The 16,143-nt window shown below is 54.6% G+C and overlaps 2 protein-coding genes across 5 annotated transcripts; one reads left to right on the forward strand and one right to left on the reverse strand.

The window, feature by feature from the left end:
- Positions 1-1,234: 1,234 nt before the first annotated feature.
- On the forward strand, positions 1,235-3,999 carry C1QL4 (complement C1q like 4; the record flags this gene model as incomplete). Its single annotated transcript, XM_082421495.1, has 2 exons — positions 1,235-1,771; positions 3,820-3,999. The coding sequence occupies 2 exons, from the start codon at positions 1,235-1,237 to the stop codon at positions 3,997-3,999; spliced, it is 717 nt and encodes a 238-aa protein (XP_082277621.1).
- A 1,249-nt stretch (positions 4,000-5,248) lies between these two features.
- Positions 5,249-12,113, reverse strand: TROAP (trophinin associated protein). Of its 4 annotated transcripts, none has more exons than XM_082421331.1 (15): positions 11,867-12,103; positions 11,463-11,617; positions 11,172-11,358; positions 10,482-10,639; positions 10,255-10,392; positions 9,981-10,063; positions 9,290-9,342; positions 8,680-8,801; positions 7,615-7,731; positions 7,424-7,507; positions 7,264-7,323; positions 6,866-7,000; positions 6,080-6,713; positions 5,612-5,805; positions 5,297-5,463 (listed from the first exon to the last, which is right to left on the reverse strand). In XM_082421331.1, the coding sequence occupies exons 2-15, from the start codon at positions 11,604-11,606 to the stop codon at positions 5,416-5,418; spliced, it is 2,157 nt and encodes a 718-aa protein (XP_082277457.1). In that variant the 5' UTR covers positions 11,607-11,617; positions 11,867-12,103; the 3' UTR covers positions 5,297-5,415. The 4 variants fall into 4 exon arrangements, with proteins under 4 accessions (XP_082277455.1, XP_082277456.1, XP_082277457.1 ...); XM_082421332.1 differs by having other exon boundaries at positions 5,307-5,430; positions 11,867-12,106; XM_082421329.1 differs by having other exon boundaries at positions 5,249-5,430; positions 5,612-6,713; positions 11,867-12,113.
- Between the last annotated feature and the right edge of the window lie 4,030 nt (positions 12,114-16,143).

Here is a 16,143-nt window from a genome sequence, read left to right on the forward strand (position 1 = left end):
GAGGGTAGAGGTGCCTGGAGATTTGCCTTTTCCAGTTCAGGCCGACCCGTACCCGTTGAACCCTTTACCATATGTTATTCGGTCACGGGCACTGAGTGGCGAATTTCTATTTTTTTCTAGTCCTTTTTGTTTGCTCGTGGGCTTTTTTCTTTTTCTTTTTTCTTTTTTTGAGGTGGGGGGAGTCGGGGAGGGCTCTTTTTAGCTCTGGAATCCACCTCTGTATTCTGTGTGTGTGCATCTCCACCGCTTTTTATCCCATCCTCGTTTCTGGCCTCCTCCGGGCTCTGGGAATACCAAACTCAGGGTAGAGGGTGAAAGTAAGGATAGGGTAAGGGCAGTGAATCCCTGCAGAATTGGTTTAGAGCCGGTCAGGAACCGAGAGGCTGGGGGGACGCGGGTGGGGGCCGTGGCCTGCCGCGCCTCCACGCTTCCCTCTCTGGGCGCCAGGGGTCGCTCCGCCACCCCACCCCCACCCTCCGCCCCCCGGCCTCTTAGAGCGGCTCCCGCCGCGTCGCGGCTCACACCACCCGCACTGCCGCTCCGGGAGGGAGGGGAGGAAGGTTAGGGACGCAGAGAGGGAGAGCGCTAGCTGGAGAGAGACGCGGGGCCAGGGCTTCAGCAAGGGCTGGGGCCGCGGCTAGGGTAGAAAGGTGGGTCAAGGCTCGCCAAGAGCCAGAGCGCAAACCTGCGAGGAGGTCGCGTCCGGTGGGCGCCACCCGCGGCGCAGAGCCCCGGACGTCCAGAGCGCGGAGAGTAGTCCCATCTCCGGCCGGGAGCTATCCGTCTGGGTAGCCGGGGACCTAGGCGCCGTCATCCTCGAGAAAGCAGCTGTCCGGAGGGCAGGCATCCTAGATCCGTAAGAAACCAGCCGTCCGAGAAGCCACCGATTTCAGGCGCCCGGGAACGTTAGACTGAACAAGTGGGTAACAGAGGACCACGGACTCTGAACTGTCTGGAGCTGTCCCTGGTCCAACCAACGGGGGGGACCTCCGCCTTGACGGAAGGTTTGGGGAACGGCACCACTGAGGCGGGAGCCCATAGGGGCGGGGGGGCCGGGCGCAGCCGTCGGGGGTATCCCGACCCAGGCCCGAGCCCGGTCACCACCTCTGGGGCCCGCGGAAAGCCCCGGGCCTCCGCCACCATTGCACCCAAGAGTGAGGAGGATCTGCTGGCCCTGGCCGCGTCGCGGCTGAGCCGCCGCAAGAGGGTGGCGGGCGCGGCCGTCGGGGTGGCCATGGTGCTGCTGTTGCTGGTGGCCATTCCGCTGCTAGTGCACAGCTCCCGCGGGCCGGCGCACTACGAGATGCTGGGTCGTTGCCGCATGGTGTGCGACCCCCACGGGCCGCGAGGCCCAGGACCCGACGGCGCGCCTGCCTCCGTACCCCCCTTCCCTCAGGGTGCCAAGGGAGAGGTGGGCCGGCGCGGGAAGGCAGGTCTGCGAGGGCCCCCGGGACCACCAGGTCCCAGAGGACCTCCAGGAGAGCCGGGCAGGCCAGGTCTCCCGGGCCCTCCAGGCCCAGGCCCCGGCGGGGTGGCGCCCCCTCCCGGCTACGTGCCTCGAATTGCCTTCTATGCTGGCCTGCGGCGGCCACACGAGGGTTACGAAGTGCTGCGCTTCGACGACGTGGTGACCAACGTGGGCAACGCTTACGAGGCAGCCAGTGGCAAGTTCACCTGCCCCATGCCGGGTGTCTACTTCTTCGCTTACCATGTGCTTATGCGCGGCGGTGACGGCACCAGCATGTGGGCGGACTTGATGAAGAATGGACAGGTGAGCTGCCCCTCTCCCACCCAGCCCCAGACAGGGTAGCTTTCTAATTCTCCCTGCATTCATTACGCAACCCGAACCTCTTCCCCAAACACCGTCACTAAATCCAAGAAGGCCACGTTGCCAAGAACTTAGAAATCGCTTCATTTAGTCCAAAAGGAATTGGGGGGCCAGAGAAAGAAAACGACCTGCCCAGGGTCTCATGGGGCGTTAGGAATGGTGTTAGAATTAAAACTCAGAGCCTCACACTCCAACTATAGGCAACTATACACCAAACCTCTTTGGTATCTCACCCTGCCTCTTAGCCTCTTTTCTCCTGTCTTGGGCAGCCCTCCTGGCCTTTGGGTTACCCAGCCACTTGATGGGCGAGTTACCGGAGTCTGGCTCCTTTGATTTAGAATGGAATCCGGGTATCACGCCGTGGGCAGTTGGTAGCTGTTCCCGTGTGGGGGGCATTAAGCTTGGATTTTCAACGATAAGGTAAAAAAAGAAAGAAAACACTGTCTCATTTTCCAGGCAACTCTATTACTAGTCCCAGGGCCTGAGGTCAATTCTAGAGTGGGCCTTACCCTCAGCTAATACTGAGTCCGTAGGCAGATGTGGAAAATGAGGCAGCACAGGGGCCAGCCAGGAGGCTTGCAGGAACGAATTTGGGAGAAGGAAAGAGGCGAAGGACAGATAAAGCAGAAGCCTTGGACCCCGGCCTGGTCCCTGCTCCTGTGGTCGGAGTCGGAGTCACTGCTGCCTTAGCTTGGAAGAAAAGTCCCAAAGACTCAGCTCAAGGTCTAGGACACGCTTAGGGGGAGCCAGAGGCCACAGGGGAGGGGCTGGGGAAATGTGCCTGGGCCGCGCAAGCCGCAGGGTGTAAGGTTAGGGCTGAGCTGTGACCTCCGAATGCCCTGTGCGCGATGGGGTGATTTGACCGTGGCGCATCAGGCCTTCTTATCCCACCTGTCCGAACCCCAGGTCTTGCTACCGCTGCAGCACCCTTCCGCTTCAAGAACCAAAGGCACTACACTGAGGTCTCCTCCCAGCAGGGCCGCCCCAGGAACCCAGAAAAAGGGAGTGAGAGTGTACGTGTGTAAGACTGTAGCGCGTGTGTGCGTGATGCAAGTGTGTCTGTGGGTGCGGGGTGCGAAGGTGTGAGAGTAGAGCGGTGTCTGCTTGCCTGTGGCACTGAGTAGGTGCGTGTGGTCTGTGCGGGGTGTCTGTGAGGGGTGGAGGGGGTGAGTGTGTATCTAGAGTGTGTCGGTTCCCGAGGGGGCGGGGGCCGCGCGGCTCCCACTCTGTATTCCGCGGTGCGGGCGCTGCGGCTTTGGGGACGGTAAATAGTGATTAGAATAATGATGAATAATTAATCAGTTAATAACCAGCCCCCGCGGGACAGGAAGAGGGGGGCTGGGGAGGGGGCTGGCTGCGACGCTGAGGCGTCGCTGAGGCGACGTGCAGCAGCGAGGCCAGAGGGGAAGAGGCGCTATCTGTTGGGGCAGAAGACGACCCCCACGTCGGGGCGCCCGCGGGCACTAGGAGGGACAATCTAGGAGGGGCGAGAATACATCATGGCACCTTCCCACGGCCTGCACCCTTGCTTGCACACGCACAGACACACCTGTGCCCTATCTCTGGGGGAAGGGAGCACAAGTTTAGAAGGTCCGAGTGGGTTCAGAATCTTAGAAATTATCCTACGGTCTAATTTTATTTTTAAAATAATAATAATAGCAAAACCTATATAGCGTTTTCTTTGTGCAAAGCACTGTTCTGTAACACACTTCACACGTAGTAACTCATTTAATCCTAACAACCTGAGGAGGTAGGTTCTATTACTACCTCCTACCTTATAGCTCAAATTAAGGACCAGAGAAGGCGTGAAACTTGCCCGAGTCCCAGCAGCTAGTGAAGGGCAGTGCCTGCGAAGCACCTTGTCCTTCCCAAACCCTGCAGCCTGCTACCCTCGCGCCACCGTCACAGGCCCAGCTGCATCTCCTCCGCCGACCCCTCGTCACCCCAGCTCCACACAGGGCGTGAGTGGTTGTTCTGTTCCCCCTCGCTAGGTCCGGGCCAGCGCCATCGCTCAGGACGCGGACCAGAACTACGACTACGCCAGCAACAGCGTCATCCTGCACCTGGACGTGGGAGATGAAGTCTTCATCAAGCTGGACGGCGGGAAGGTGCACGGCGGTAACACCAACAAGTACAGCACCTTCTCTGGCTTCATCATCTACCCGGACTGAGTCGGGCCCCATCCCCCGCCCCCCCCTCCCCTCCTCACCCACCTTCAGCTTGCCCCACCCAAGGCGCCACCCCATCCTTTGAGAGACTGGGGGTGGGGCGGACCCTCCCCCTCCCGGAGGTGGCCTTTAATGGGCGGACTCTTGGTGCCCCGGGGTATACCTAAGTGGCTGGGGAGCTGAGGAAACCGGCCGGAGGAGCAGAGCGGCTCTGGAAGGGACCAGCAGCATCCGTGCACGCGCCTGTGAAAGCCGGGGCAGGAGCGGGGCGCAGGTCGTGGCCCTCTCTTCTGTCGGGAGCTAGGAAACAGTTTCACTAACTGCAGCACAGAGGCACGGAAAGCAGAAAACAGAAGGGAAGCCCTGGCTTTTGGGGAGGGAGAGAACAGAAACAGAAGGAGCCCTTCTAGGCGGGAGGAGAGGAGACATTAGGGCGGGTAGGCGCTGGTCCTCTGTCATGACAACTTCACTGCCATCCCCTCCTCCCCTCATCTCCATTTTCAGGCTTCAGGCTCCAGCCTTGGCAGCCTCCCTGTGAACTGGAGGAACCAGTGAATTCTTTCCTAGCATTTAAAACTCATCCTGCAGTCCCCATTTCACCCCCATCGGGGTTAGGCCCTGGGGCTACAGCTGCTGTTGCCTCTTCCAATAAAGTGAAGTGGGAGAATGTGTGTGCCTCTTAACTTGGTGCAGAGTGGGGGAAAGTGGCTGACCCTTTCCTCACTCCTCTCAAGGACCCCTACCCTATCACTCTCTGCCAGAGGCAAAGGTTGCATTATTCCTGGCAAGGCCTGCCTCTGGGGAAGCAGAGGAGGGGAGTAGCCCAGGGTTTCTACTCTGATACGGGGAAGGGTATCAGCTTCAGGAGAGCTTTGAGGCCTTACACTGTAGGGAGACACCAACCAGAGTGACACTAACAAGGGAGGATTCCCGAGATATGGGTCTGGTGCTTCTGTTTTCTGCTGATGCAGGGGGAGAGTTCTAGGGAACTCCAGGTGATGAAGGAGTTGCCGACGGCTCCTGGGAGCGGCCAAGATCTCAGGGAGCAAGGAGAAAAGCAGCTCCCCAAAGGCTCACATTCGCGCCCCCCCCAAAAAAAAACACTCACTCATAGTGCTTGCTGGGAGGGTGGGGTGGGCAGCAGTGGGATGACTTGGACAGCTTCTAGGTGAGGGAGCCTGGGGAAGCCTGAGAACCCAGGGCTGGCCTCCAAGCTGGAGGACACTGCCCCCATGTGGACAAGTGAGGAGCAACAGCAGTAGCTGGCCTAGGTAGGACCAGAGGAAAACAGACATTTGGACATTTTAGAAACTTTATTGAAGGACAAAAGGGTGTCAGCTCCCAGTCCATGGTGTGGAAAATAAATAAGGGTTAAAAGGAAGGTACAAGTCAGGACAGGAGTGGGTGGAGGCGTATGCCTCATGACGGAGAGTCCTGTGGGGCAGCAGAACCGACTGGAATAAAACACTGGGGAGAGAGAAGACGTCGTCACAGCCCAGCCGTCCTTGAACTGTAACCAGCTCTTCCCCCTGACCTCTTTAAAGGAGCCGAGGATGGGCCCCTGCCCCACTGCCTACTTCCCACAGGCATAGCTGGCTGTGGACCGGAGGCTCACCAGGGCATCCTGCCGTTCGAGCAATGTGGCCACAGGGTTGGTGCAGACCCGGGTGAGGCCTGAGGGAGGGGCTCGGCTGGTGTAGAAGGCACACTCGTCGTCCAGGCGGACCTCGTGGAAGTGGTGGATGGCGGTCAGACATGCTTTGAGGCGCTGCCTCAGGGCCAGGGTTCGAGGGGCCAGATTGCTGGGGCCTGAGGGCCAGAGGCCACAGAGATATCAGGGCAGACTCTGGAGTCCTAGACTCCCACCATATACTGCCCTTTCCCACTCCCCGACCAAGGGCCAAGCCAATTCGGAGCACAGGGCTGAAGGCGCAGCCCCCCACTTCTTCCTGCGGGAGAGCCAGACTGGGGCAAGGTAGGTAGGGGAAAGAAAGCGTAGGATCACCTGGTGCAGGGCAGGCCCTGCTCCCAGCGAAAGATGAGGACCTCCTTTGTTCACAACCCCTTCCAACCAACTCCTTACCTGCCTGGCCTGTTGGGGGCTTCAGAGGCTGGAGTGAGTGGATAGGGGGGCTGGCACAAAGTGGGCGTTGGGAGGAGAAGGTCAGGCTGGTGGTCGCTGGAGCCCACTGACTGCAGCAGGGCCATGGGCTGGACTCTGGACTTCTGGGTTCCAGGGAGCAGGCCTCTGATACCCCAGGCTCTACCCTAGGGGAGGGCTCTGGGAGTCCTCTCTGCCCCTGGGGGCAGGCCTGAAGGGGTCCAGGCTCTCCCAGAGGGCAGGGCTCTGATGCCTCAGGCTGTTCCTGGGTGGAGAGCTCTGATATTTCAGGCCCCCTCCTATGGTAGGACTCTGGGGGCCCTGGTTCTGCTGGAGGGCAGGGCAGAGATACCTCGGGCTCTGCTCCAGGGCAGGGCTCTGGTTCCCCACACCCCTCTGGAAGGTAGGGTTTTGGCAGCCCAGAGTGCTGTAACATTCCAGAAAGATGAAAAGCCCCAGATTTATTCTCTGGGACATTCAGAGTTCTAGAAATCTCAGCCAGCAGGGGCTGAAGTTCAACCATATCCAGAGAGGAGCCTCCATTAAGGGGGGCACACTTGCCCTCCGCCAGCCCCTCTACCTCCTGTCGCAAAAGCTGTTGCAGGATACTGATGCGCTGTGGGTGGGAGAGTGTGATGTCAAGAAGTGGGTGCAAGTCTTGTACCCACACTGTCCTATTTCCATGCCCCGCCCCCCCCGCCCATTTCTCGCTTTCCCAGCCCTGTCACTGCCCATCAGGCATCAAAGCTGTTGCCCACACCAGCCCACCTGCATCTTCATCTCCTGGAGGTTGGGGGTTCTACTGCAGTGGGGTCCATAAGGAGTTGACACAGGTGGCTTCCCAGGACCCTCCTGCAACCTTATACAACTCTCCTGGTCAAATAACCGGACTGCAATCTGCTCCTGCCACATGGGAGGAGAGGGGCCACATGAGGAAGCCAGGCTGGAGTAGGAGGAAGACTAGTTTGAGTCCCACCCTCATGAGGAAGGGATCAGGTCCTTAACTGAGTGGCCCTAGACTTGGATTAGGAGGGGCAGCAGAGAAGCAGGGAGAGTTGGAGAGTTAGGCAGCTTTTCCAAAGAGCCCACCTGCTTCAAAGCTGCTGGGCCTCAGGCCAACAGGACAGAGCGAGGAATCTCAGCATGGGAAGGTTTCAGATACTTACCCAGGGCAGGGCAGGCTCTTCGGGGCAAGGCTGAGGGGAGAGGCCACTCAACCACTGGGCCTGGGACAGAAGTGAGATGCCATGACTTTCCCTGTACCCATCCATCCTCTTCCTCCCCCAGCCCTGGCCTATGCCAGCTACCTCCCCTGCCCTCTCTTACCTGCTGAACTCTGGGGGCCGATGAGAGGGGTGTGAACTGGGTTTTGGGGCGGATGGCGAGACGCCGCAACACTGAATATGAGGTCTGGGGAGAGATGGGGGTGGCTGAGCAGGGACTAAACCGAGACCTAGCAGGCATCCCAGCCGGACTGTTCGGCCCCTGCCCAGCCCCCAGGAGTTGTGGATACAAACTGGAGCTGAGGGGCCAGGGGAAGGTACACGTTGAGCCCGTCCAAAGGGTGATGGCCGGGTGATGGCAGGTGGCATCACTTGGCCAGGGGAGCGCATCAGGCAGGAGTCACGGCCGTCCTGTGGAGAACGAGGTGGAAGAGTGATCCCTCCCGCTCGGCACTGCTCTTTCTTGTCCTCACTTCAGCAGCCAGTGTGATTCTTTTAAGATCTAATCAAATCATGTCCCTCCCTTGTTCATCCCCCCTCCCCATGGCTTTGCACTCATTCCAAGTAATAGCCAAAATCTTACACTGGTTTATAAATCCTTACCCAACCTGATCCTGTCATTGCTCTAACCTCTCACTTCCTTTCCTTCTTACTCTGCTTCAGCCTCGCTTTTTAGCTGATCCTTAAACACAGCAGGTACATGCCATCTTTGCACCTGCAGTTCTTGTGGCCTGGAACGTTCTTCCCCCAGATTATCTACGTGGCTCACTCCCTCAACTCTTTCTGCTCTTCACTTAGCCGCACCTCAGTGAGATTCCCCTGACCGATCTACCTGAAACTACAATACCAATCACCCCCTTCCACTTCTCCTTCCCTTTCAGTGCCTTATTTTCTTTTTTTTAAACAGATAACTTATCACCATCTGACCTACCATATATTTTACGCGTGTGTTTATTTTTTGTCTCCCTCTTCTAGAATGTGAACTTATTTCCTACTGTATATCCAGAACCTAGAACATTGCTTGGCACACAGTAGCTGGTCAATAAACCCTTGTGGAGTGAATGAATGAACTCTCAGATCTGTCTTTCTCTCAGCACTGATCTGATGGTGATACAAATGTATACCAGACTGTGACCTCTCACTCGCAGGCCCCGGACACCTGGTAAACAGAGGCCAGTACCACTCTGGAGAGGGCTTGGGTCCATCTGGGGCAAACCAGGACCCAGTTAACATGCTGAGATCCAGGCTGGGACTGCCTGGCTCTACCCACAATCCTCAGCACCGCTGCTGCTGGGGAATCCCCCCATGCATCTCCTCTGTGACCTTCCCCCAGCACAGAGGAGGAAGGTCCCAGCTCACCTTGGTGTGTGTTATCTCTCGGGTTTCTTTTAATGGTACTCGCTGAGCCAGACCGAGGGGGCCCCCTCCTCTTTCATCTGAGTGAGTGACAACTTCATATTCTCCTTCAGGGAGAGAGGAAGCTAGGAGGAAATAGAAAATTTGCTGCAGTGTCTGGAACACACATCAAAGTCTGGCACAGGGCTTTGCAACCCTAGTCGGAGGTTGCAACCTCCGAATAGGGTATGCCAGTTTGACAGCCCCCACTGCACCGTCAGGGGTGGGGACCCATCCAGCATCCCTTTGAAGCCCAGCACTATTCCAGTAGTAAATCATTAATCTGAATACCCTGAGTGGGCTAGGGGTGTGGTGATGGCTCTTAGGGGCTGAGGACAGAACAGTGAGTGGAAGGTAAATCCTACAGGAAGTGGCAGAGAGAGGGTAGAAATGGGGACCACCTCCTCTGACACAAGTGCAACTGGGCCAACCTCTGGCCTATCAAGAAGATCTCTTCCTCTCTGTCTCCTTCTGATCTGGCCTTCCCACCACAGCCTGCTGAGCTTTCTCTTGTTTTGCTCCCTACAAGCAGCCCCCCTGCCCCTGTTGTCTCCCCATGGCCAGACACACTCACCAGGCTGGACAAGGGTCTCCAGAAGCAATCCTGAGGCCTGGCTCACTGAAGTCCTGATGACAACAAGGACAGCAGCTAGCAGTCACTGAGTACCAAGTATGAGCTGGGCACTGCGCTAAGTGCTTTACAAACATCACCTCATTTAATTCTCACGATAACCTCAAATGATAATACAAACATTATCCTCATTTGACAGATTAAAGAAACTGAAGTGGGAATTCCCTGGCAGTCCAGTGGTTAGGACTCTGCGCTTTCACTGCCGAGGGCCCGGGTTCAATCCCTGGTTGGGGAACTAAGATCCCACAGTCCACGCAGTGGCACAGCCAAAAAAAAAAAAGAAACTGGAGCTCGGAGGGTAAGGCAAGCTTGCACAAATCATAAGTACTAAGAGTCGGGAATCAAACCCAAATCCCATTTATTGCCACGGTCTATGCTCTAGCCACTAAACAGAAGAGATGGCACCTCTCAGTTCTGTCCCCTTCTCCCCCCACAACCTGAAGAAACTGATGTCATATTGAGGCCTGGCTATGAAGGCCTGACCCCTATTGCAAGGGCTCACCCTGAGCACTCACAGATTTCCCCCTTCCGCCCTGGGTTGGTGGGAAGTCCTAAAGCTACTGGAAGGCCCCAGCTCTGAGGGACCCTTGTATCAGACATTGAATCATTCTTTTCCAAATGACCCTCTCCTCACTTGCTGTGGCCACCTGTCTCTCTTCTTAGCTCCTGGATTCGGGGAGGAGCGGAGGGGTGAGAGGAAGGTCCTGAAGGTGGAATCTGAGCCATAGGAGCAAGAGAAAACACAGAGTCAGAGGTAGGCCTCAAACCTTCAGGCTTCACCAAGAGCCCCATCGGCCTCCACACCAACCCTCCGGCTCATCAGGAGGTACCTTCCCTCCTAAGGCCCAGCTCTGTCCTTGGAAGGAGTTCCCAGAAGCACTGAGTATCAGCCCCTCAAGGGCACTCACCAGAGCCTCTAGCCTCTGGGGACACAAGGTCCGGCCTCGAGGTCCTGGTCCCTCCAGCCTTGAGAAGCAGGAAGCCCTGGCAGGGTCCAGTCGGTGGGTGGGGGTTCTGGGAGCCAAATATGCAGAGGCCCGGGCATCCTAGGACCCCAAGAGAGGCTATCAGTACAGGCTCAGGATTCCCTCCTCAGCCTACTCCAGCCTGATCTCCTCCTATCCCGGCTCATTACCTGGCCCCTCCGGATGGTCCCTCCCTGGTTCCCTCGAACCAGTACTCTCTGAGCCAGACTGGGCTGGCGCCCCAGGCGACAGCTCTTCACCCCCTCACCAGACAGGATGGTGGCCAGGGCTGCAGGGTCAGCCACAAACTCTATGGTCCCTGGAGCCTCTGCAAGGGAAGAGGAGAAGGAAAGGTGAGAAGGAACAGGAAGCGGGGAGGCTGAGGGGCCAGGGAGCCTAGCAGAGTCACCCTGAAGTGCAAGAGTGAGCCGAAGAGACTCATATAACTGAACTCAGCTCACCAAACGTTCACAGGGCTTTACTCTGTGTAAGACACTATTCTAGGCACTGACACCCTGAGATAAATAAGACAAAGCCCCCATACTCAGGAAAGTTATCATCAAACTATAGAGAGGCAACAGACTCAAGTCAAAGTATGGACATGTTATAAAAGAAGTACAGCAAAGCATTCGAACACAGAGCAATTGATTGTGACTGGGAGAGGCGGAAAAGGCTTTAGAAGAGATGACACTTTGCTGAAGAAAGCAAAGGGCTTCTAAGAGCAAAGAGCTTTCCAGGAGCAGGGACTAGGAATTATAGTAAGCAGGAGACCCAGGGACTGCAAAGCCCCCAAACCCCACTGCCACCAACCCATTCTCCTACCCAGCCAAGGAAACTGTTTTCAAGCCTCCAACAGGTACCTTTCTGGGGAGGGGGCCTAGGTCCCACATTTTGTCTCCCAGGGCTAGGCCTGAGCGCCTCCAAGGGGTTCCGAAGCTGAGTACTCCCCACCAATCTCTCCGATTGCTCTGTTTGACGTGTGGCTTTCGGCCTGGGGCCTGCTGAGTCAACGAGGGGGCGTTGATTACTGAGCTTCTGCACCAGTCTCTGGGGGAAGGGAGAACAAAAAGCTGGGGCTCAGCGTCGGGGTGCATTGCTGGTGTGTGCTGCCTCCTTGTAGCTACTCTCTTCACCCCCCACGCCCCTCTTACCCTTGGATCTTGGTTCTCCTGGTCCAGGGCGCTGGGTTTGACTGTGGGGAGAGGTGGGCGTCTCTGAGAGCGAACGGGAATCTTGCTGGGGGTGGGAGATACACCCCGGAGGAGAGGATCCTTCGTGGCTTGGAGGGTAGTCATGACGACTACAACTGAGACGGAGAAGAAGGCAGGATCAGGGATCAAAGGTCAGCCAGTTCGGGGCTTCGGTCCTGACATCCCTGATACTCCCACCTCCACCCAAATCCATGCGCCCAGAGGACCCGGCGCCTGCAAGGCCTCTTTTCTGGGTGTCTCCTCCTAACACTCTGAGCCTATTCTTTAGCCCCAGGACCCCGAACTGCTTCTCCTCCCTACGAGCCCCCGCAGCCCTCATTCCCTCCAAGATCCCGGTGCCGCACCTCCCCAGGAACTCCTCAGGGTCGCCCCCACTTTCTTCGCTTTTTCCCCGGACTCTCTCGGCTTCTGCTGCAGATACTTCCCCAGTTTGTAAAATACGCCAAGCTCCTGATTGGCTCGTCTGCGCTCCTGCTGAGGCGCGTGTCACAGGCTTCAGCTGTCCAATCCGCAGGCTTCGGAGGCGGGGCCAAAAGAAGGACTAGTTGTCGAGCCGCTTTCTGGCCAGGAAAGAAACTGACCCGACTCAACCAGCCAATCCCAGAGCGGAGCGCGGGGTGGAAGAAGAAGGAGGAGACCTTTCTGAGGCCGGGGAAGGCGTGGGCTCGGAGTCTGGGCGACAACGGGCGCCGGGTACTCTCGCGAGGTCTCGGGACTGGTGCGGGAAGGACCAGTCTCGCGGCATTGTGGGAAGGGCTGGCGTCCTGAATGAGGCTAACTGACGGAGTTGGAGGCTGGCCGAACCACTGACCCGACTGTGATAAGAGTTCGGCGTCAAGCTGTGGGGACTCCGCTCCAGACACATTGTAGGAAACGTCTGTACGTTGTGCCTAGGCCGAGGAACTGCCTCCAAACGGGCGGAGAGGGCTGGAAAAAATTGAACTGAGGCTAACAATAAAAAAAATAAAAAGAAACAATCGTTTTTTCGCTCCAGCTTTATGAATGGTGAGGTGTGGTCTCCATTTCACAGATAAGAAAACAAGACTCAAAACAGTGTCATTGAAACTCAACAGGCCTGGAGGACTGGGGAGAGTTGTGGCCTGTTGTTGGCAGGCAGGGGTGTGAAAATGAGGGAACCTAGAACACTCTGGTTAGAATGGAAGGGGTTAACCTCTAATGGGAAATGGGCGATGGTTTCAAGTGTAAAGGACTCTGATAGGTTCTCTCCCTGACTCGTGCTTCCTATTATACAAGCCAGGAGCGTAGGAGTTATTCTTGAATTCCTCTTTCCCTCCCCTTCCAGTTTCTCCTTCACACCTTTTCATTATCTTTGGATTTCATTTACCTTCTTCCTCTTCATTATCTCCACGCTAATCTCACCTAGAGGATTGCAAAAGCCTCCCACCCTCCATTCTCTCTTGCTCTCCACAATAATCCATTCACCATATAGCAGCTAGAGTAATCTTTCCAAAATGCAAATCTGGTCATGTTACCACTGTGCCTTGACCTCTCCCCACTCAAACTCCCCATCTTGTACCACTTTCCCCCTCGTTCTCTGCTTTTCAACTCCATTGCCACTTCCAATCCCTGCAATTTGTCATGTTCCTTCTAGTCTCTCTGTCTGGAATACCTTCCACTTTGCCTATTCATGCCTCCAAATGGATGTTCGCTGTTACTTTCTTGTAGAGGCCTTCCTTGAACCCCTGTACTCACAACCCACCCTAATCTAAGAAAAGTTTCCTTAGTTGTGTGCTCTCAAAGAACAGTGTTTCCTCAGAGCATGTATCTCAGTTGGTAATTGTATATTCACCAGTGTGAACCTAATATATCATGTTTATTAAACCTGATCTCTCCTGCTAGACCTCCATGAAGGTGGTGACCTTTTATTTTTGGCTTACATTATATTTTCAATGCCTTGCATTGTGCCTGCCTGTAAGGGTGTTCACTATTTGTTGAATGAGTCAATGGATGAATGAATGATTGATCAAATGAATACCTGGAGAGATAGGGAAGACCTCCAAAAAGAAGTAATATTTGAACTTCCTGTTTAAAAGAGAGAAGGCTCTTCTAGTCACTCGGAACAGCACTTGCAAAGGCAAGGAAACTTGGAGTGTTCAGAGAAGGGTAAGTCCTTAGGGATAGATGGAACGTAGGATAGTAGGAAATAAAACTAGAAAGATGGTCTGACTGGAAGGAAGGGGACAGTCACCTGATTCCACTAACAGGTACTGTGAATGTGCCAGATCCTGATACTAGATTAGCAGGGATGGCTACTGACAAACATTGTGCACCTACTGTGTGTGAGGCCCTTTGTCACACATTTGGGGTACATGGAGGAATAAGGCCGAAGTTTGAAGGATGGGGAGGCACCAGGATGGAGGTTGGCTGCACAGTGGCTTTACATGATTTTAAGGTAGTCAGCACAGTCCAGGTCCAAGTTCACAAACCTGGAAACTTGAGTTTGTCAGGCTACCCAGAGTAGATCTTGGAGTCACACTAATCGAATTCGTAAGAGAAATTGAGTGATTTACCATGAGCGATATGCCTTTTGGTGACCAAAATATGTATGCCTGCTCCTCAGGGCACCACCTTCACAGAATCGAGGTACAAGGAGACTGATTTTATATCATAAAAGTCTTTCAAAGAGCCAATGTGGGCTTCCCTGGTGGCACAGTGGTTAAGAATCTGCCTGCCAATGCAGGGGACACAGGTTCAAGCCCTGGTCTGGGAAGATCCCACATGCCGTGGAGCAACTAAGCCCGTGCACCACAACTACTGAGCCTGTGCGCCTAGAGAACGTGCTCCACAATAAGAGAAACCACTGCAATGAGAAGCCCGTGCACCGCAAAGAAAGAGTAGCCCCCGCTCACCACAGCTAGAGAAAGCCCACGCACAGCAACGAAGACCCAACGCAGCCATAAATAAATAAATAAATAAATAAAAACTTAAAAGCTTAAAAAAAAAAAAAAGGCCAATGTTCAGAATATCTGCTATGCCTGTCATAGCATCCAACCTGTTTTCTATACAGCAGTCAGAGCGACCTGCTTCTGTTTGGCTTTGCTGGACCTCGAATATGGGGAGGTGCAAGCCACCTCTCTTGCTTTATTCTATCAATCCCCCTTTACTCCCTGTCTGCTCTCCCCCATAGACACCACTCTAATGTGATTGATGTAAGTTCTTAACTATGCATGTGTGCTTATAAAATATGTAGGGTTGTATATTTGTTTCCTGTTGCTGCTGTAACAAATTGCCACGAATTTAGTGGCTTAAAACAATACAAATTTATTCTCTTACAGGTCTGGGGGTCTGAATTCTAAAATTTGGTCTGGTTCCATTCCTTCTGAGGCTTCAGGGGAGAATCTGCTTGCCTTTTTCAGCTTCGAGAGGCTGCCAGCATTCCTTAGCTTGTGACCCCTTCTTCCATCGCTCTAACTGTAACAGGGAAGAACTTTTTGTATTCTATTACAAGTTAATCACTAAAGGGATGTTGCCTATAAGCTTAAATTATACATAATGGTCCATCTCTGGGAACCCTGCTCCCCAGGTAATGAGCATTAAGCTAAAATACCTTTGTTTAGCTCACAGGAAACATCTTGACCAGGTCCACCTGTGAATAACTGCAGGGAGGAAGAAATGAACACATCCCCTCTTGAGGCAGATGGGAACCAGGAAGCGTTTGACTTTACTCCCTCCCCTTTTAGTATAAAAGGAGCCTGAATTCTAACTCAGGCGAGATGGTTCTTTGGGCGCACAAATCCACCATCTTCTCAGCTTGCCGGCTTTTTGAATAAAGCTGTTATTCCTTGCCCAACAACTCGTCTCTCGATTATTGGCCTGCTGTGTGGCGAGCAGTATGAGCTTAGCCTTGGTAATACAACTTCTTGCTTCTGTTATCACATATACTACATGCTGTGATCTCCTGCCTTCCTCTTATGAAGACCTTGTGATTACATTGGGCCTACCCATATAATCCCGATAATCTCCCCATCTCAAAGTCCTTAACCACATCTGCAAATCTCTTTTGCCATATGACATTAACATTCAGAGGTTCAGGGGCTTAAGATGTGGACATCTTTGGGGGTCCATTATTCAACCTACTACAGGTTGTTTAGTGTATAAGTTTTTAATTTGCATAAATGGCATTGCCATATGATTTTTTTTTTTTTTTTTGCCATGCTGAATGGCTTGTGGGATCTTAGTTCCCTGACCAGGGATTGAACCAGGGCCGGCAGTAGAAGCACTGAGTTCTAACCACTGGACCACCAGGGAATTCCCTCCATATGATTTGTTTGTTTGTTTTTTATTTATTTATGGCTGTGTTGGGTCTTCATTGCTGTGCGCGGGCTTTCTCTAGTTGCGGTGAATGGGGGCTACTCTTCGTCACGGTGCGCGGGCTTTTCATTGTTGTGGTTTCTCTTGTTGCAGAGCACGGGCTCTAGGCGCGCAGGCTTCAGTAGTTGTGGCACGTGGGCTCAGTAGTTGTGGCTTGTGGGCTCTAGAGCTCAGGCTCAGTAGTTGTGGCGCACGGGCTTAGTTGCTCAGCGGCATGTGGGATCTTCCCAGACCAGGGCTCGAAACCATGTCCCCTGCATTGGCAGGCGGATTCTTAACCACTGCGCCA

The sequence above is a fragment of the Balaenoptera physalus genome (assembly GCF_965194825.1).
Source record: "Balaenoptera physalus genome assembly, chromosome: 13".
Taxonomy (NCBI): domain Eukaryota; kingdom Metazoa; phylum Chordata; class Mammalia; order Artiodactyla; family Balaenopteridae; genus Balaenoptera; species Balaenoptera physalus.

Coding starts and splice junctions, on each gene's coding strand:
- TROAP (XM_082421329.1), bottom strand. CDS start 11,606: ATGACTACCCTCCAAGCCACGAAGGATCCTCTCCTCCGGGGTGTATCT. Junction 10,064..10,254: donor CCCAGAGGCTAGAGGCTCTG/GTGAGTGCCCTT, acceptor CCTATGGCTCAG/ATTCCACCTTCAGGACCTTC. Junction 8,802..9,289: donor GGAGACCCTTGTCCAGCCTG/GTGAGTGTGTCT, acceptor ATTTCCTCCTAG/CTTCCTCTCTCCCTGAAGGA.